Source organism: Trichechus manatus, unplaced genomic scaffold, assembly GCF_000243295.1.
Source record: "Trichechus manatus latirostris isolate Lorelei unplaced genomic scaffold, TriManLat1.0 scaffold00163, whole genome shotgun sequence".
NCBI classification, from domain to species: domain Eukaryota; kingdom Metazoa; phylum Chordata; class Mammalia; order Sirenia; family Trichechidae; genus Trichechus; species Trichechus manatus.
The window spans coordinates 1,286,703-1,307,830 of record NW_004444099.1 but is presented as its reverse complement, the minus strand read 5'-3'; the positions used below and the strand labels follow the sequence as shown (position 1 = coordinate 1,307,830).

The 21,128-nt window shown below is 46.1% G+C and overlaps 1 protein-coding gene across 6 annotated transcripts in view; it reads left to right on the top strand.

Moving 5' to 3' along the window:
* Positions 1-21,128, top strand: part of HK1 (hexokinase 1) — an 83,360-nt gene that overhangs the window by 34,382 nt on the left and 27,850 nt on the right. For all 6 annotated transcript variants that reach the window (XM_023740726.1, XM_004386381.2, XM_023740725.1 and 3 more), the window contains 5 exons: positions 2,046-2,194; positions 10,475-10,594; positions 14,863-14,958; positions 15,567-15,666; positions 15,772-15,955. In XM_023740726.1, the coding sequence (XP_023596494.1) occupies positions 2,046-2,194; positions 10,475-10,594; positions 14,863-14,958; positions 15,567-15,666; positions 15,772-15,955 (649 nt within the window). The remainder of the gene's footprint in view (positions 1-2,045; positions 2,195-10,474; positions 10,595-14,862; positions 14,959-15,566; positions 15,667-15,771; positions 15,956-21,128) is intronic.

Below are 21,128 nucleotides of genomic sequence, written 5' to 3'. Positions count from 1 at the left end.
AAGTGTGGTTTGTTGTAACTCGAGTACGTCATTAAGTTGGGAACTACCTGTATACCCAAGAGAAATGAAAACATACGTCCACACAAAAATGTGTACAATGAATTTTCATAGCAGCATTATTCATAATGGCCAAAAAAGTGGAAACTACCCAGATGTCCATCAGCTGATGAATGGATAAACAAAATGTGGTATATCCGTATAATGGAATATTATTTGGCAATATAAAGGAATGAAGTACTCATTTATGCTGCAACGTGGATGAACCTTGAAAACATTATGCCAAGTGAAAAAAGCCAGTTACAAAAGACCACATTTCATGTGATTCCAGTTATGTTAAATGTCCAGAATAGGCAAATCTATAGAGACAGAAAGTGGATTAGTGGTTGCCTAGGGTTGGAGAGGGGATGCCGGAGGGATGATAGCTAAAGGGTGTTGTTGGTGACCCCACACACAACAGAGTGAAATGTTGCCCGATCCTGTACCATCCCCATGATCAGTTGTGGTGCAGACTTCTGCGATCCATAGGGTTTTCATTGGCTCGTTTTCAGAAGTAGATCACCAGGCTTTCTTCCTAGTCTGTCTTGGTCTGGAAGCTCCACTGACACCAGTTCAGCATCATAGCAACACACAGGCCTCCACTGACAGATAAGTGGTGGCTGCACATGTGGTGCATTGGCCGGGAATCAAACCAGGGCCTCCCTCATGGAAGGTGAGAATTCCACCACTGAACCACTAATGCCTCAGCTAAAGGGTACAGGATTTCTTTTCGGGATGATGAAAATGTTCGAAAATTTTTTGTGGTGATGGTTGTACAATTCTGAATATACTAAAAAACCATTGAATTGTATACTGTAAGTGGATGAATTGTATAGCATATGAATTATATCTTAGTAAAGCTGTTACCAAGGAGCCTGGGTGATGCAGTGGTTCAGCTGCTAACCGAAAGGTCAGCGATTTGAATCTAGCAGCCACTCTGCGGGAGAAAGATGTCCCAATCTGCTTCCATAAAGATGACAGCCTTGGAAACCCTATGGGGCAGTTCTACTCTGCCCTATAGGGTCACTATGAGTGGGAATCAACTCGATGGCAGTGGGTTTGGTTTGGTTTTGGAAAGCTGTTACCAAAATAATAATCATAATTAGAACAATAAAGATGCTTCCCTAGAAAAATGACATGCCATAGATTGAGGGCTTAGCAGACCACCAGGGCTGGGCAAGGCAGGGGAGCTGTCACCCTGACACAGGGTGCAGTGGGACATGGGGAGGTCACCTTGACATCAGGAGTAAAGTTAACTGATCTTCACCGATGTTTTGGGAATGTGTGTGAGGGTAACTAGTAAGAAATTGGGTAAGGAATGTTTGATGGTGGCTTCATGGTTTGGTGTCTCGCACATGGCCTTGTTGCTGTCTGGTGGTCTTGGCGTACAGTGTCGCAGCAGCTTTCTCTATTCCGTTGAGGTCACCCCAGTTTTGCTGCACACATTGGTCCTCAGGGGTATAATCACAGTGGCCAGTTCTATTCTTATGTGACCAGCAGGGGCTCCTCTGATAAACATCCCCTGGGGAATAAGTGGTGCTCTGGGCTGCCGGCCATCGGTGTCTGGCCTGACGTGGTAGGAACCAAGGTGGGGAGGGACCTCAAATTCAAGGGTGTCTTTGAGTGAAATGCCTCTCACCCTGGTTTGATTATATAATTTTTTTTTAATGCACTATAGTTTTTGATATAGAGTAAGGAGTTAGAGAAAAGATCTGATGGGAATTTGTACTTAATCCATTGCTTTCATGCCCCTGTAGTTGGGTATGAGACTGAGATTGATTAAAGTGATTTCTGTTTAAGGGTGCCAGGCTTGGCATGGGTTTTCTCTTGCCCACTTTTCCAGTTAGGATAGTGGTCGCATGAGGTTTGTGTGCATCCTACTTTCCGGCTGAAAGGGCAGTGCAGATGAGGAGGCAGAGAAGGCCTGGGGCCTGCAGAGAAGGGGGCCTGGAGTGTGACCACCCCATAACCCTTGAATCTGATGTGATACCTGTTGTCTCCCTAAACAGAAAAGGGAGATTTCATTGCCTTGGATCTTGGTGGGTCTTCCTTTCGAATTCTACGGGTACAAGTGGATCACGAGCAGCATCAGAATGTTCGCATGGAGTCTGAGGTGTACGACACCCCTGAGAACATCATGCACGGCAGTGGAAGCCAGGTGGGTCCCTGCTCCCTTTGGGTCAGACCTGGCTGGCCAGGCGTGGGGCCCTAGGGTACCTCCAGGAACCTGAACCCCTAGAAGTAGTCCATTGTGGAGATGTGGGCTGAGAGGGACTCTTGGGTGGAGGAACATGACAGCCAGTTGGAGGTGGGGTTATTCCACAAGAGACTTCCACCCTCCGGGTAAACTAGTGGAGTGGAAGTGGGCACCTCGGGCCTTTGCGGTATCAAGGGTGTGAGGAGGGAGACCCAGTAGCTCTGTTGGGTAAATGCCTTCATTCCCTAAGGATCCTGGGATTAGTACCCCAACAGAGGGTTAGCAGAAAATATCCCTTCCTCCAAGCCACTGGCTTCCTCACCCAGCCCACCAAGCCCAGCCCTCGTAGGGTGTGGCTGTTGTAATGTAGGACAGGAGGAATTAGAGTTTATAACTCCAGGGCATATCGGAGGGCTCTTAGCTACCTGATTTAATGGCATTGTACAAATCCTTGGCACAGACAGCTGGGAGGCGGGGCCTTGCTTGGGAAATCACCTCCTCCTCCTCTCACACTCAGTACCTGAAGCCCACCTTCTCCAGGTGTCCCTGGAAGGACACTGAAGACGTGGACATGCTCAGAAAGGCCCCGTCACCCAGCTCCTGCCCATCTGGGTGCCGTGAGGGGTTAGTCCCCAGCTCCCTGAGAACCCCTGTGATTAAGATCCAGCCAGCCCCTCCCTGTCAGTTTCCCTGTCAGTCTCGAGTTCTGTAAGCTCGTCTCTCTTGTAGACCTTCTGGCTCCTCCGGTTTGTATAGCTTGTCTCCAGAGTCATGGCTGCTGTCCAGGATCCCTATTCAAAGCTTGCCAAATATTTGCTTTGCGGAGGGTGTGTTTACTACAGGGTTCGTGACCAAGTTCTCCAGAAAACCCATTTGTTCTGGGGTGGACTTAGAGAGGAGACCCAGGAGCCGTATCCTCCTGACTACGCTTTGTGCTGAAACTAACATGGGCGAGACCTGGAGCAAGTCCTCTTTTCTGTCTGCAAGACCAGGGCTTCTCCTGGCCTTTAACCTGCTCCCTGGGCTTTGGGCTCAGCTCCTCAGACCATGTCACAGCAAGTGTCAAAGGTGACCCTGTCACCATTACAAATGGGCCACTCGACAGCCAGTCTGACACTGGTACACCCCTCGTACGATGGCCCTGCCTGCAGGTCCCCCACTTATTACTCTGTTCCTGGGCTGTGGAAACTGGACCATCCATTTCAGATGTGTGTGAAGGCTCCTGCTGTTAGGTCTCCTAGTAGTGCCCAGTTGGCCACTGTGTTGTTCCTTTTTTCAGGGACCCAGCAGCCTCAGATTTTTGGCATCCTGCTCTTTCCATTTGGCAACAAACACTCACCTGTCACTGTGTGTTCCCCATGTCCTTGGGTTGAAGTACCTCTGCCTGCTGCCTTCACCACCGACACTCACTCCTGCTGTAAACATTCCCTGTATGCTTTTTGGCCTGACCTTTAGGAGTGGGATTTGCAAATAAAGGGAGTACTCCCTGTCACACACACGTGGAATGTGTGAAGTATAAATCTATGAAAATTGAAACTCGTCAGAAATGAAATGGAACGTATAAAACATTGATATCCTAGGTAATAGTGAGCTGAAATGGATGAGTATTGGTCATTTTGAATTGGACAATCATATGGTCTTCTATGCCAGGAGTGACAAACTGGAGAGGAATGGTGTCACATTCATCGTCAAAAAGAACGTTTCAAGATCTATCCTGAAATACAACGCTGTCAGTGATAGGATAATATCTATATGCCTACAAGGAAGACGAGTTAATATGACTATTATTCAAATTTACACACTGTCATGGTTTGAATTATGTCCTCCAAAAAATGTGTGTATCAATTTGGCTAGGCCATGATTCCTGGTACTGTGTGGTTTTCCTGTATGTTGTAAACCTTCCTCTATGATGTTAATGAGGAAGAATGGGTGGCAGTTGTGTTAGTAAGGCAGGACCGTATCTATAAGACTGGATTGTGTCCTGAGGCAATCTCTTGAGATATAAAAACAGAAGTGAGCAGTGAGACCGGGGGACCTCTTACCATCAAGAAAGCAGTGCCAGGAGCAGAGTGTGTCCTTTGGACCGGGGTCCCTGCTTGGAGAAGCTCCTAGTCCGGGTTAACACTGAAGAGAAGAAGGCCGACAGAAAAAGCCTTCCCCTGGAGCTGATGCCCTGAATTTTAGCCTACTTTGACTATGAGGAAGTAAACTTCTCTTCCTTAAAACCATCCACTTGTGGTATTTCTGTTATAGCAGCGCTAGATGACTAAGACACACGCCAACCATTAGGGCCAAAGATTAGGAAATTGAAAATTTTTACCAACTTCTGCAATCTGAAATTAATCAAACATGCAGTCAAGGTGCATTGATAATTACTAGTGATTGGAATTCGAAAGTTGTAAGCCAGGATCGGTAGTTGGAAAATATGGCCTTGGTGATAGAAACTGTGCCGGAGATTGCGTGATAAAGATTTTGCAAGATCAGTGACTTATTCATTGGAAATACCTTTTTTCAACAACATAAACTGTGACTATCTATACACGTGGACCTCACCGAATAGAGTACACAGGAGTCAAATTGACTACATCTGTGGCGGAGACGATGAAGAAGCCCAATATCATTAGTCAGAACAAGGCCAGGGGCCAACTGCAGAACCGACCATCAATTGCTCTTATGCAACTTCAAACTGAAGCTGAAGAAATTTTAGAAAGTCCACAAGAGCCAAAATACAACCTTGAGTATATCCCACCTGAATTTGGAGACCATCTCAAGAATAGATTTGATGTATTGAACACTAATGACCAAAGACCAGATGAGTTGTGGGATGACATCAAGGACATCATATATGAAGAAAACAAAAGGTCGTTAAAAAGATATGAAAGAAATTACCAAAATGGGTGTCTGAAGAGACTTTGAAACTTGCTCTTGAACTTAGAGTAGCTAAAGTGAACTGAAGAAATGATGAAGTAAAAGAGGGGAACAGAAGATTTCAAAGGGCAACTTGAGAAGACAAAGTAAAGTATTATACTGAAATGTGCAAAGACCTAGAGTTAGAAAACCAAAAGGGAAGAACACGCTCAGCATTTCTCAAGCTGAAAGAACTGAAGAAAAGAATCAAGCCTCGAGTTTCAATATTGAAGGATTCTGTGGGCAAAATATTGAATGACGCAAGAAACATCAAAAGAAGATGGAAGGGATACTCAGAGTCACTGTACCAAAATGAATTGATTGATATCCAACCATTTCAGGAGGTAGCATGTGATCAAGAACCGATGACATTGAAGGAAGAAGTCCAAGCTGCACTAAAGGCATTGGTGAAAAGCAGGGCTCCAGGAATTGACAGAATACCAATTGAGATGTTTCAACAAACGGATGCAATTCTGGAGGTGCTCACTCGTCTTTGCCAAGAAATTTGGAAGACAGCTTCCTGGCCAACCAACTGGAAGAGATCCGTATTTGTGCCCATTGTAAAGAAAGGTGATCCAACAGAATGTGGAAATTATCCAACAATGTCATTAATATCACACTCAAGTAAATTTTGCTGAAGATAATTCAAAAACAGTTGCAGTAGTACATAGGGAGCTGCTCGAAATTCAAGCCATATTCAGAAGAGGATGTGGAACAAGGGATATCATTGCTGATGTCAGATGGATCTTGGCTGAAACCAGAGAATACCAGAAAGATGCTTACCTGTGTTTTATTGACCATACAAAGACATTTGACTGTGTGGTTCATAACAAATTATGGATAACATTGTGAAGAATGAGAGTTCCAGAACACTTAATTGTGCTCACGTGGAACCTGTACATAGACCAACAGGTGGGCGTTTGAACAAAACAAGGGGATACTGTGTTGTTTAAAATCGGGGAAAGTGTGCATAAAGATTATATTTTCACCATATTTGTTCAATCTGTATGCTGAGCAAATAATCCAAGAAGCTGGACTATGTGAAGAAGAACACGGCATCAGAATTGGAGGAAGACTCATTAACAACCTGTGATATGCAGGTGACACAGCCTTGCTTGCTGAAAGTGAAGAGGACTTGAAGCACTTAAGATGAAGATCAAAGACTACAGCCTTTAGTATGGATTACACCGCAACATAAAGAGAACAAAAATCCTCACAACTAGACCAGTAAGCAACATCATGATAAACGGAGCAAAGATTGAAATTGTCAAGGATTTCACTTTACTTGGATCCACAATCAATGCCCACGGAAGCAGCAGTCAAGCAATCAAACGACGTATTGCATTGGGCAAATCTGCTGCAAAAGACCTCTTTAAAGTGTTAAAAAGCAAAGATGTCACTCTGAGGATTAAGGTGCCCCTGACCTAAGCCATGGTATTTTCAGTTGTCTCATATGCATTTGAAAGCTGGACAGTGAATAAGGAAGACTGAAGACAAATTGATGCCTTTGAATTATGGTGTTGGTGAAGAATGTTGAATATACCATGGATTGCCAGAAGAACGAACAAATCTGTCTTGAAAGAAGTGCAGCCAGAATGCTCCTTAGAAGAGAGGATAGAGAGACTAAGTCTCACATACTTCAGACGTGTTATCAGGAGGGATCAGTCCCTGTAGAAGACCGTCATGCTTGGTAAAGTAGAGGGTCATTGAAAAAGAGGAAGACCCTCAACAAGATGGATTGACACAGTGGCTGTAACAGTGGGCTCAAACACAGCAAGGATTTTGAGGATGGCACAGGACCAGGCAGTGTTTTGTTCTGTTGTACACAGGGTCGCTGTGAGTTGGAACTGACTCCATGGCACCCTACAACAGCACCCCCCCCCCACGTATGTACAAGTGCACACTCCTCACTGAGTTCATGTCCAGCGACTTCCTTCTTTCTGCTGCCCCTGGTGACTGTGTCTCTCCCAGCCTCTGTCTCATCTTCCCCTCTTCTCATTCCCAGCACTGCTTTGTCCCGCACTGTCTCTGTTTCTTCCTTTGCCCATTCCAGGCAGTCTGCAAAGAGAAGATGGTGATAGTAATATAGTATTATTATAGCAAAGACATAGTATTTGTTACATGCAAGTTACTGATCTAAGTACTTTACCTGTAATAACTCATTTAATCATCACAACAACCCTATGAAGTGAGTATTGTTATTATTCCCATTTTACAGATGGGAAAATTGAGGCTCAGACGTCAAGTCATCAGCCCATGGGCTACACAGCTCATAAGGTTGGAGCTGCTGTTTGAATCCAGGCTGTCTGGTTCCAGATGTTAACTGTTTCAGCAGTGTGGTGCTCCTGGGCTGGGTTTTGTCTTTATTGTTTTGATTTCTGTTTTTTTATTTTTTTTGATGGTGAGGAAATGTGAGGGCTGCAGGGAAGGAAGAAAGTCTGGGGCGTGAGGCAGAGGGTCGGAAGATAAAAAGTTGGGATTAAAACAGGAACCCTTCCTCCAGAATTTTGGTGTGAGGTTAGAAATAATCCTGCGTTTTTCTGTCGACCTATAGAATAGTCTGGTAGACCAGGGTCCTCATTTTACCCATGAAGCAGCTCAGTCTCACAGATGATTAACAGTGATAAATTATTAGGGTTGTGATTATAGGGACTCTCATCTTCTCTAATGTTGGGGAATTTTTAATAGATTTTAAACTTTTATTTTGAAATAATATTAAACTTGCAGAAAAGTTTTAAGATGGTAACAAAGAGGTCCTATAAGATACCTTCACCCAGATTCCCCAGTTAACTATTTGATTTATCCTTTTCTTTCTCTCTGCTCTGCCTGCTACCTCTTCCTGTCTCTCTCCACACACGAGTGCACGCATACACGTACGCATGCGTGCGCGCGCACACACACACACACGGTGTCCCAAAAGTCTGAATGCAATTTTAAATTTTAATAATTTCAGAAGTATACTTAAAATATTACTTTGTTGGTTTTGGGAATTTTGAATAATACATTTTTAAGTTTTTGTTTTAGTCTTTACCATCCTCAGTCAGAGGAACTGATTTGGAGGGGTGGGGGTTTAAAACATTTTTTTTTATAATGAGCATGTTGCCAGGACATTAAAAATGAACATTTTTTAGACACAGAAAGTTTGAGTCCAGAGAGGTGGGGTCACTGGCCTCCTAGGTTGATCACAGCTATGGGGAGGAGTCCAGGTTAGCCCAGGGGTTCCTTCCTGGCTTGTAGCCCCTGGACTGTGAGCCTTCTGCAGAAACGACATTTTCTTAAGGGAGTGCTTTGGGGGAGTTGTTTTCAGTCAGGATCCTGGAGCTGGTTCATGTGAATCTGTTTCTGCAGCCCTTCCCAGGCACTTCCCTGCTACTTCCTGCAATAGCCCTGCTTCTATCCTAGGGCTGCAGGGAAGTCCAGAGCTTCTGAGGACAGATGACGTGGGGTGTGCAGATGGACTTAGCAATGGCTGTATATCAGTCTGGAATGTAGGTCGCAGGAAGCTTAGCCAGGGAAGGTGGTCATGTGTCTCCTCAGCTCCAGCCTGAGTTCTTGTGACTCAGGAGCAGAGACTTCTGAATCAAAACTGACCAAGTTTTTCTTACCCTGGCAGGAAAGTCAGACTTCAGAGCTGGGTCGGGAGCATCTGGGGAAAGATGGGGCTGGGAATAATGACACCTGGCCCCTCTCAAGGATGCCCCTGCAAGAAAAGCCCTCAGGTAGATGACCTGGTCTGGAAACATAGGCTGGGGCTGCTTCACGTGACCATGCAGTTTGACCTTGCCTTCTTTTGGGCTCCAAGAAGCTCATGGCTGTGTTGATCCCAGACATAAACAAACTGGTCTTGATGGTAGAAGGATACATGTGGGAAGCCCAGTGTCATAGCAGCAATGTGAGAAAGATAGGGGGTTTACCTAGACTGTGGTATGGCAGCCAAAGAGCATACATATGCTTTGGTTGCATTCATAGAGATCTACAGCCAAAGATAAGGGAGGTTATTAATTCTACTAAGCTCTCCTCTGGTTAGAACACATATGGAATATTATATTCAGTCCAGGATACACTATAGAGATGAGGAGAGGTATTACAGAGATCCAAAAATGTTGCCTTTGAAGTGGTGAGTCTCCCATCTTGGGCAGTATTCATGCCGAAGTTAGGGAACCAGTATTGTGGGTTCTTTTAGCGGATTCCTAGGATACGTTTGTGCCTGTTAAATCAAAGGTAATGGGTAGTGGAGCAGGCAAGCTTGAACTGCAACCCAGTAAACAAATGGTAGTGTATTCACTCCATGGAATACTATGCAGCAGTGAAAAGGAGGAGCTGCAAAGGCATATGATAACACAGATGACTCATACCCACAACACAGAGTGAAGGAAGGCAGGTGCCCAAGAGCACACCCTGTATCATCCCGTTTATATGCAGAAGACAGGCACAACAAATCTAGGGTGTTCAAAGTCAGAGCAGCTCACAGTCGCCCTTGGTGGGTGGCAGTGGTGGTGACTTCAGGGGACATGAGGTGAGCATCTGGGTCTGATAATGCGGCTCTTAATCTGGGTGCTGGTTACACAGGTATGTGAGAATCCAGTGAGCTCCACAATGATAATGTGTGCATTTTGTGTACATGTAATATATATATTATACTCAGTAAAAAGCAAAAAGATGATAGTAGTGTGAAGGTTGTTAAATCCCTCTATGGAGTTGCCTGTGGAGCTTCTGGAATTTACAGAGCTAGAAGTGTGGGGAGGGGCCACATGGTGGAGGGGTTTGATGTGCACCCACAGCCTGTATGTCACAGAGGAGGAGCTGATTCTGTCTTATGTTTGAATTTTCTCAGTACCCAGATAATACATATCAGAGACCACTGAGAGGCCGGTTCTGTTTTAAGTTTTTGAAGTGGTTCCGAAGGGCCGTGCTGGCCCCCACGGCAGTCTCTTTTTGACCCTTCTTGACCATTCATACACGCGGTGGGTTTTCAAACAAGGCGGCTAGTTCTTTGGGGATGGACAGCTTGGGTCCAGTTCCAGTTGCCATTGAATCGACCCTGACTCATGGTGACCCTGTGTGTGTTAGAGTACAGCTGTGTTCCATAAGGTTTTCAATGGCTGATATTTCAGAAGTAGATCACCAGGCCTTTCTGAGACACCTCTGGGTGGACTCGAACCTCCAACCTTTTGGTTAGCAGCTGAGTACGTTAACCATTTGCCCCACTCAGGGACTCCTCAGCTTGGGTAGACATGCTCTTTCCTGTGTGTGTGGGAGGGAATTGTTTACATTTTTTCCTAAAATGTTAAGCCCCCTTCCTCCTGCGTGACTGCTCTGTCATGCCTCCTCCAGCTTTTCGATCACGTCGCTGAGTGCTTGGGAGACTTCATGGAGAAGAAGAAAATCAAGGACAAGAAATTACCTGTGGGATTCACGTTTTCTTTCCCCTGCCGACAATCCAAAATTGATGAGGTAAGGACGTCCTGGGGTTAAACCAGGCCCCACAGAAGCCCCCAAAGTGGAAAAGCTAAGGAACCCTCTTTCTCGATGAATTTTCCCTTTCACTTAGAGGATAGCCTCCTGTCTTGTATTTTTTGAGAAACATTTGCAGAAATTGATGTGAGGTGATGATTTTATTTCCCAATTCGTTTAATTATTTATGTGTCTTTGGGGATGAATCATGATATTTGTGGCCATGAGGTAGAAAGAACCAGTTATAAAACTCATGCCAGTGAAGGAAAACAAACCCGGTGTGATGATGATGGAGGGAGGCTGGAAAGCCCTTTGTTGGAGTTGCACAGTGTGGGTTTACCTGGGCGCCATCCTGGTTACCTCACTCCGTCAGTGCCAGGGCCCCACTTGACAGCATCTGTTGGTCAGTAGCCCCAGCTCTGGAGAGGCTCTGAGTTCCCTTGTTGACTTCTGGGTGACTTGTTGCACCCGACTGCTTGTTTGTCACTTGTTCATTCATTTATCTGATCAACAAGGATAGACTCAGACCTATCAAGTATATATATTTATATATCCCCTGCCGTTGAGTCGACTGCGACTCATAGCAACCCTATATATATATGGCATCCTGGTGGTACAGTGGTTAAGAGCTCAGGCTAGTATCCAAAAGATTGGCAGTTCAAATCTACCAGCCACTCCTTGGAAACCCTATAGGACAGTTCTACTCTGTCCTGTAGGGTTGCTCTGAGTTGAAATTGACTAGACGGCAACGGGTTTTGTTTTTTTTTAAATACACAAACACATACACACAGAGCAACCTCTGAATAAACTCCTGATAATAGGAATATTGATAACCAAAAAACCTGTTGCCGTTGAGTTGATTCCAACTCATAGCGACCCTATAGGACAGGGTAGAACTGCCCCATAGGGTTTCCAAGGAGGGCTGGTGGATTCGAACTGCCGATCTTTTGGTTAGCAGCTGAGCTCTTAACCACTGTGCCACCAGGGCTCCAGGAACACTGATGGCTCGCATTATTGATGCCCACGGTGTGCCAGGCATCGTTCTAGTATGCACTTCACAATTAATGCATGTGATCTTCAAACATCCCTATGAGTAAAGTACTTATGATTCCCACTCTACAGATGAGAAAACTGAGGCTCAGAGGGGTTAAGAACCTTGCCCAAGGTCACACAGACAGGAAGCATAGAGCCTGGATTAGCTCCGGGCAGTCTGGCTCCAGAGCCCATGCTCGCAGGTGCTCTACTTTGCTGCAGGATAGTAACGTTTGGATACACAGCACCCTCTAGGTCTCCTGGCAGTGCCCCTGCACCCCTTTATCAGTAGGGTAAGCACCCTCTCCTGGGCACCACTTCAGCTGCTGAGCCCTTACATCTGTATATTTGTGGAATCACTAATGTTACAGCAAGGAGGGGCTTGAGAGCTCAGCAGGCCCAGCCCCTCATTTCACAGATGGGAAAACTGAGGCCTCCCAAGGTCACATGGCTTATTAAAGGGAGATCCACACCAGGATCCCAGGCCCCATTTCCCAGCCAGTGGCCTCCCGCCTTCCAACATAATGCCTCTGGGGTGTTGCTGTCTCATCCCAGAGCCCCACTCCCAAAGTCACTTTGGAGGCAGAGTATTTCCCACGAAGTCCTGGTGAGGAGAAAAAGGCGGGGGCCACCGAGAGGAAGCGGGGAGCCTCAACTGTTAGGGATTGGGCCTCAGCAGCTGTAGGCCTTATATTCCAGTCTGTGATCCCCAAAGATCTCGATGAAAGGAGAAGGACTTCTCACTCCACACCCACCTGAACTGATGGTGTAGGGCCAGTGCAGGGGCTTTTGAAGAGGGCCAGGGTGAAAGCCCAGCGGGTCTTAGGAGCAGAGAAAAGAGTATTTGGGTGGTGGTGGTGGTCCAGCCCTCTCCCCAGGGACAGGGGTCCCAGGAGAAGACATAGCCTATGGTGTCCGCTCTTGAGCACTGTTATTGACTGTCACTGTGCCAGGAAGGAGGTTGTGACCTGGGGGGAGACAGAACATACTTACCCATTTGACCCAAGTTCCCAGGGAGGTGAGGGGAGCCGGTTTGCAAGAGGCCTTCCTGCAAACCTCTAGGAGTGAGTTCATTGGAGAGCAGGGAGGAAGAGGAGGTGAGGCATGGGGCAGGGCTTCTTGTGTCCTTTTATCTTTTCAAGCAGCCATTGTGGTCACATTGAGCCTCTTTCTCTGCTCTGGGGGTTGCTACACCCCCAAGAGAGTTCAGGTCAACTTTGCCTCCAGGGTGTCTTTTCCAAACCCTCTTGCAACATCCCTTGGCTTTGGAGAAGCAGGACGTGATATTCGTGCTCTTTGGGCAGAGAGGTGGTTCTCGGGGCTCCTCGTGACCCCCTGTGAGAGGTAGGAGATGGTCTGGGATAAAGAGACCTCAGACCTCGGGGGGCTGGACTGGGTGAGCCGTGCGTTAGTGTCGCACGTCCGTTCATCAGCAGCTATTTCCTGTGTGCTGTGTGGCCGGGCCCTGGAGAAGGCCCTGGGAGACCTGGGTAGACATGGCTGCCCTCCCAGGAGGCACAGTCTTCCAGGGTGAAGGCATTGCAGGAGGTGTGGGGGAATGAGAGCCCTCACAGGGCAGAGCAGATGTACCTGGGAGAGGAGCATAGTGGGCAGAGAAGGAGCCCAGGGTGGGGGCCCCAAACCCTGGCCTTGAGCACATCTAGGAGAGCTTCCTGGGCTGGAGCGTGCTACCTGCAGGAAGCCAGTGGTTACCCATCCAGGGGCCCTGTGCCCACTCCTTGGAGCTGGCTGCAACCTTCAAGACTATTCAAATCTAGACCAGCTCCTTATCCTACAGATGGGCAAAGTGAACCTCAGAGGAGTTAAGGAACCACCCGCAGGAAATGGACAAAAGGTGTGGAAATAGGACCAGGTCTCCTGACTACCAATCCCACATGTTCTCTGAGTCTTTTTTGATGGGGTAGGGGAAGCCTCAGGAGGAGGTAGTGTGTCCAGGGGCTTTGGCATGCCCGGCCTAGCCACAGGCTGCTGCTTGGAGAAGAACCACCAGTTCTCATCAAGGCTCGTCCTTCCAAGTGTTCTCACGGGCTGGTCTCGTCCTTCCAAGTGTTCTCACAGGCTGCTGTGGCTTTCACCGTTAGCAAGGGTGGTGCATGCTGGTGAGCAAGATGTCCATCTCTGTGTCTCCCCAGAGGCAACAGGGTCTGAACAGGGAATCTTCCCAACCCTGCTACAGCATTTATAGCTACTGTCTCCATTTAGAGAAAAGGATTCCAGTATAATAGTATTTTGCTTATTAGCATCTTGTATTTATTTTTTTAATACAAAAGCAATATGTAAAACTATTAAATAATATAAAAATGTGTGAAGCAAATAGTATGTTTCCTACCTCTCCACATACTGAAGTGAATAACCATTGGCTGTCTATTCTTCTGGATGTTTCTTCATTAATGTACAAATAGAAATGGGATCATATTGTATAAAGAGTGGAGTCACAGCTTTACAAATGGGGGTAAAGTTCCAAAGCTGGTGAATAAGGCATAAATCACATATAAAAACCAAAAACCAAACCCATCGCCATCGAGTTGATTCCAATTCATAGCAACCCTATAGGACAGAGTAGAACTGCCCCATAGGGTTTCCAAGGCTGTCACCTTTACGGAAGCAGACTGCCACATCTTCTTCCCACAGAGCAACTGGTAGGTTCAAACTGCCAACCTTTTAGTTAGCAGCCAAGCACTTAACCGCTACACCACTGGGCTCCCAAATCACACATAGTTAACATTATCCCTTAAACCTCCAAAATCGGACTTTTAGAAGCTCAACAACCAAGAACTATCTTAGCATTTTCTTTCTCTTGCAACTTGGCTCTGGCTTCCATTCCTTGGAGCTGTGGGAGCCAAGGGCTGTGGGGAAGGGTTATCAGGTATGAACGAGATTTCTCCTGCTGTCTTTAGTGGATTCTGGCTGTGCGTTTGAAATCCAGTTAGGCTTGCACGCTGAGTGACACTACTGAACTGGCTGGCCACTTTCTTTATTTTAGTGTGAGCTGGATTTTGTAGGCTGGTTTTTATTCTTTGGCAGTCCCCAGAGAAATGCATCTGGTGGATGGAGAGGACATGGAATTGGAGTCCAACTCTATCACCCGCCATGATCTTGGATAAGCCACTGTGCCCCTCTGGGCCTCTCTTCACTGTCTTTGAGCAGCCTCTCCAGGGACCTGGGGATTCTAGAGGCTTCCCAGCCTTGTCCAACCTATCTGCTCTCCTTTGCAGGCCGTCCTGATCACCTGGACAAAGAGATTTAAAGCAAGTGGAGTAGAGGGAGCAGACGTGGTGAAGCTGCTTGACAAAGCCATCAAGAAACGAGGGGTAATTTCTCTCTGGGCCATTTGCCTCTGCCATGCAGAGGTGGTAGGTGTGGGGAGAAGGCTGTGCTCTAAAACAGACCAAGGTCCTTTCAACGGAGCAGGAGGGCGGAGGTCTGTGGTCGGAGAGTGCCATGGTTTTGAGATCTTGAAGACCTGGGCAGGTGAGTGAGGAGGGTCCACAGACCAGAAGGACAGGGGTGGCTCCACACAGAACTCTCAGAAGTGCCACCCAAAGGGAGCTGCCCAAAGGAACCAAACCTTTGGGTGTGCGGTCACCTCCTTCCAACAGCAGAGTGTGGGGCTGCAGGGAGCCGTGTCGGCAGGTACCCTTCTGTGGTTAGAACACGGCCAGAGGAGCTGATGTTATAGCTGGCGCAGGGATGTAATGAGTTGATTTGAAGAGCAATGTGGTTCCATGTGTAAAATCAACTCTCAAAAGGATTTTAAGCCAGATAATTGAGGGGACTGTGCATTTTCCATAATTTAATCACTGCACCCTAATCCAGTTAATTTGAGCACCAGCAGTAATGAAACCAGCACCACCAAGAAGAGGAGTGGTGGTCATTAGGACGTGTGGGTAGACGGTGACACCCCGTTATCTGTCCCCAGGACTACGACGCCAACATTGTGGCTGTGGTGAATGACACAGTGGGGACCATGATGACCTGTGGCTATGACGACCAGCATTGTGAAGTCGGCCTGATCATTGGTAACGTCACCCTTCTGCTCATCCCTCACTCAGCAGACCTTTTGAGAAGGCACTGCCTCCTCTCTCGGTCTGTGTGGTCACAGCTTCCCATCTTGTCTCTCCAAGGCACTGGCACAAATGCTTGCTACATGGAGGAACTGAGGTACATTGACCTGGTGGAAGGCGACGAGGGGAGGATGTGCATCAACACGGAGTGGGGGGCCTTTGGGGATGACGGGTCCCTAGAAGACATCCGGACTGAGTTTGATCGAGAGATAGACCGGGGCTCCCTCAACCCGGGAAAGCAACTGTGAGTCTCTGACCTTTTCCTTACTAGCCATGTAGCTAATGTAGGGGACACTTCACACAGAGATTTAGGGTGGGAAGTGAAAGGGACTTAAAGCCAGTTTGTTGTTGTTGTTAGTTACTGTTGAGTCGATTTGATTCATGGCCACCCCCCAACTGCTGCATAGGGTGTTCGAGGCTGTGACCTTTTGGAAGTAGATTGCCAGGCCTTTCTTCTGAGGCACCTCTGGGTGGGTTTGAACCATTAACCTTTGGTTTATAGTCATGCTCTTTACCATTTGTGCCACCCAGCTGTGCAAACCAATTGTCATTGAGTCGATTGCAACTTATGGTGACCCCTTGCGTGTAGAGGAGGACTGCTCCATAGGATTTTTAAGGCTGTGACCTTTCACAAACAGATTGCCAGGCTTTTCTTCCAAGGCGCCTCTGGGTGAGCTTTAACTGCCACCCTTTCAGTTAGTTGTCAAGCACTTAACTGTTTGTACCACCCAGGATTCTAATGAGGTCCAAAAGGGAAAAGCCCGCCAAATTTCCTTTATCCGTTGCTCCTTAGATGCACAGTTGTGGAATCTGCAGCTTGAAAAGCACTTTCTAAATGATGTCCTCTTTGATTGCGTCCTGGTAAAACATTCAGAAAATTAAAAGCACAGAAGCATTAGTTAAGGTTTAGAATGTTTTTATATATAGTCGTCACTGTATATATGGTCACGTGGTATGTGGGGCCCTGCCGAGCAAGGGGAATGTCCATTCATTCAGCACGTATTTTGGAGCACTTGTATGTGCCGAGCTCTGTGCTGAGCTCCGAGGATACAAAACAGTGCCTTCTCTTCCAGGACTTCCTGTCTAGATGGGAGGTAAGTTACACATGCAAATATCCGTAGTGCAGATGAGGGTGAGAACCATACGCATCAAGGCTCAGACCTTTGGGAGACTGGAGCATGGAGAAACGTCTTCCCTGTCAAGTGTAGGCCGATGGGTCGGAGTTGATGGGGAACATCAGGCTGGCCAGGCAAGTCGTTCTGGGCATCTGTGAGCTCCTGGCTCCAGCAGTACAGTGACATTATTTAGGCTAGAGTGGGTATATTAGCTTCCTAAGGCTTTCCTAACAAAGCGCCACAAATTGGGTGACTTATAAGAACAGAAGTTTATTGTTCTGGAGTCTAGGAGTCTGAACTTAACGTGTTCAGAAGGTTAGTTCCTTCTGAAGGCTCTGAGGGAGAATCCGTTCCATGCCCCTCTCCTAGCTACTGGTGAAGGCTGATGATTTTGGTGTTTCTTGGCTTGTAGATGTATCACTCCAGTCTCCACCTCTGTCTTCATGTCTGTCTTCCCTCCGTGTCTCTTCTCCGCTTTATTAAGGACACCATTCACATTGGATTAGGCCCACCATACTCCAGTATGACCACATGTTAACTGATACCATCTTCACAGATCCTGTTTCCAAACAAAGTCATGTTCACAGGCACTGGGGATTAGGACTTTAAAATATCTTTTTGGAGAATACATTTCAGTCTGTAATAGCGGGTATTACTTCATCCAGCCACTTACGTTCTGAAATGCGTACTCAAGTTTTCACATTACTCTGTAATTCTAGCATGAGGCTGACCCTCTCTGATTAACCCAGCCTTCCAGCCATCTTAACCTCAGAGTTTGATGCTGTTGGCCTGCAGAGAGGCTTGATAGAATGGGCTGGCTTGATAGTCCATCTTTTTTTTTTTTTTTTTTTTTAAATATTGAAATACACACAAGAACACATAAAACGTTTAATCGATTTCTGTATGTACACTTCAGTGACATAGATTACATTCTTCAAGTTGTACAACTATTTTCAATGTCTTTTTCCAAATTATAACATACCTTCAATACGCTCTAAGCAAAAGCCCCTTCCGTCCCCCTCCCTCCTTGATATTCCATCTTTTCATGTTCACTGACCCTCTTGGCCCAACGGCACTTATCCTTACACCAAAGAGAAACAGACAGGAGTCTGCTAGTCATTCTGAAGCCCATTACCCAGCTCAATACTCCAGGCTGGAAGATGGGGCTTTCCACCTGAATTAATAGAGTTGCATAAATGGCCAACCCAGTTCCTCACAACCAGGGGTGGTGGTGAGCAAGTTAGGTTTCTCAATGAGAGAAATCCCAAGTTCTTAGATCCAGAGTTGAACATGTCCTTTGCAGCCAGAGCCTGGGGCACCAGGCCACATACAATACCTTATCCACAGTCCCAAAGCTCTGAAAGCCAACTCTTTTTGTTTTTCTTTTCTTTTTCCCAATCCGTTGGTGGTAAAACTTGACCGCGACTAACATTAAGCTATTTACTGTGACTGTTGTACTGTTGTTGTTGTTAGTTGCGTTTGAGTTGGCTCCGACTCATGGCGACCCCTTGTACAACAGAATGAAACGCTGCTGCCTAGTCCCATGTCATCCCCGTGATCGCTGGTACGTTTGAGTCCATTGTTGCAACCACGGTGTCAGTCCATCTTATTGAGGGCTTTCCTTGCTTTCACTGGCCCTCCACTTCACCAAACATGATGTCCCCTTCCAACAGTTGGTCTTTCCAGATGATGTGTTCAAAGTAACAATATGCTGTTCTGATCCATAGGGTTTTCATTGGTTAATTTTTGCAAGTTGATCTCCAAGCCTTTCTTCCTAGTCTTTCTTGGTCTGGAAGCTCTGCTGAAACCTTGGATGACGCTTCCGGTATTTGAAATATCGGTGGCATAGCTTCCAGCATCATAGTAATACAAAAGCACAGCTAGCACAGTATGACAGACTGATGGATGGGTGGTGGGTAAGTTGTACTGCAGACCTATTAATGTGCTTGCTTACAGTGCCGCCTCAGGCACCTCTGGGAGTGTTCTGTAATATTTAGCGTGTGCACCATATTGTGGTTCTAAAATCCTCACATCTTTACATTCCAAAACACATCTGACCACAAGGGTTTCAGATAAGAGATTATATACCTATAGGGACTTTCAGTCACTTACTCAGAAGTCCCCCTTCTCAGCACTGCAGTGGGGCAGGCCACCTGTGATAACTGAGCAGATATGGCCCAGTCCCTTGTCTGTACCCTTAGCCCCGGTTTGGGAGCCACCTGCAGAGTTGGGTGTAAACCCAGATTTCTTGATTGTCCATCCTTGATGGATTTACTGAATTTCTCTAAAGGGCTAAAGTGTATGCCCAGGCTGAACTGTGAACTGGGTTTACAGTGGGCTTGCTGTAGACATTTTTGGGATGGGTAGATGGGTGGATAGATTGTGGATAGGGGTGGATGGGTGGATGGATGGATGGATGGATGGATGGATGGGGGGTTGGTAGATGGTAGATAGGTGGATGGGAGATGGGTGGGTGGATAAACAAGCAGATGGGTGAAAGAGTGAAAGGCTGTGAAGTCTGTCTTCTCCAGTACACTTCCCTGCTTACTGATCACCAAAGGTCAGGTCTTGTTAAGAACAACTCCACTGTAAACAATTCCCAACAACAACAACAACAACAACAAAAATCCAAGGAGATTACAAATCCTTGAGTTGCATCATATATTCCTGGAAATAAGCTGTTGGCCAAAGCTTAGTAAAATTTAGGTCAAGCCGGTTTTGCTGTTCTCCCAGGATCGTACTTAAGTCTTTTGGGCCTTTCCTATGTTTCTTCTGTGCAATGCCAAGTTCTCCAAAGCCATTTTGTCCTCTGTGTGCAGGGAAAGGTGTTCTGTTTTACTCGTGGGAAAGCTAAGACACCAGTATAGGACAAAACTGGCCCAAGGCTCTTTTTTGAGGTTTACTCTGATTTAGGCTTGGAGTTTTCTGTCCTGTCTTAAAGTTTGAATCTTCAGAGTGAGCCTCTAGAATCTCCAAGAGGTATCTCTCATCATTCATGGAAAAAAACATCACGGATGGTCTTAAAAAAAACCAAACCAGCTGTTGTCTAGTCAGTGCTGACTCATAGTGACACCATGTGTGCAGAGTAGAACTGCTCCATAGGGCTTTCAAGGCTGTGATCTTTTGGAAGCAGATCGTCAGGCCTTTCTTCTGAGGTGCCTCTGGCTGGGTTTGGTTAGTAGTTGAGTGCTTAACCATTTGTGCTACCCAGGGATTCCCTGGTTTTTCATCCATGACTATTCATTTATTTTATTATTATTATTAAAATTAAAAAAAAAAATTTTGTTGTTGCTGGAAATATACACAGCAAAACATAAACCAATTCAACAACCATTTCTACATGTACAATTCAATGACATTGATTACATTCCCCGAGTTTTGCAACCTTCTCACCATCCTTTTCTGAGTTATTCCTCCCCCAATAACGTAATGTACATTCACTGCCCCCAAAGTTTCCTATCTAATCTTTTGAGTTACTGTTGTCTCTTTGATCCCATATAGTTTTTAAAAGAGCATAATGCTCAAGGCAGAGATTTTTTACTAGTTAAGCTAAACTGTTGTTTGGTTTTAAGAAGACTTCAGGGGATATTTTTGGTTTAAGGTTTAAGGATTATCTCAGGGCAGTAGTTTCAGGGGTTCAACCAACTTTCAAGTCTCCAGGAAGCTGGAGTCCATGAGAATTTGAAATTCTCTTCTACATTTTCGCCTTTTGATCAGGGTTCTTCTATAGAATCTTTGGTCAAAATGTTCAGTAGTGTAACCGGGCATCATCCACTTCTTCTGGTCTCATGGCAAAGGAGGGAGTTGTTCATGGAGGCAATTAGCCACACATTGCATATCCTCCTCCAATCCTGACTCTCCTTCTTTCTCTGTTGCTCTAGGCAAAAAATTGTTGTGCCTTGGATGGCCAACTGCAAGCTTTTAAGACCCCAGACACTATGTAATAAACTAGGAGGTAGAACAGAAGGACTAAACACGTTATTAGGCCAATTAACCAGGCTGTCCCATGAAGCCATGATGCTAAACCTCCAAATCAAGAAAACAAATCCCATGAGATCTTTGATGGTACAAAGTCAGCTTCAGCAGCTACTCTTTTTGTTGTTGTTGTAAATGTATCTATCACGCAACTTTTGCCAGTTTGTCTTTGTACAGTTGCACAACTGAGATTTTTCCATCACCATTAATTGCTCCTTTTCCCTTCCCCCTGCCTTTGGTAACCACTAATAAACTTTGGTTTCTATACATGTATCTTTTCTTGTCTTTTTATGTAAGTGAGGTCATACAGTATTTGTCCTTCTGTGA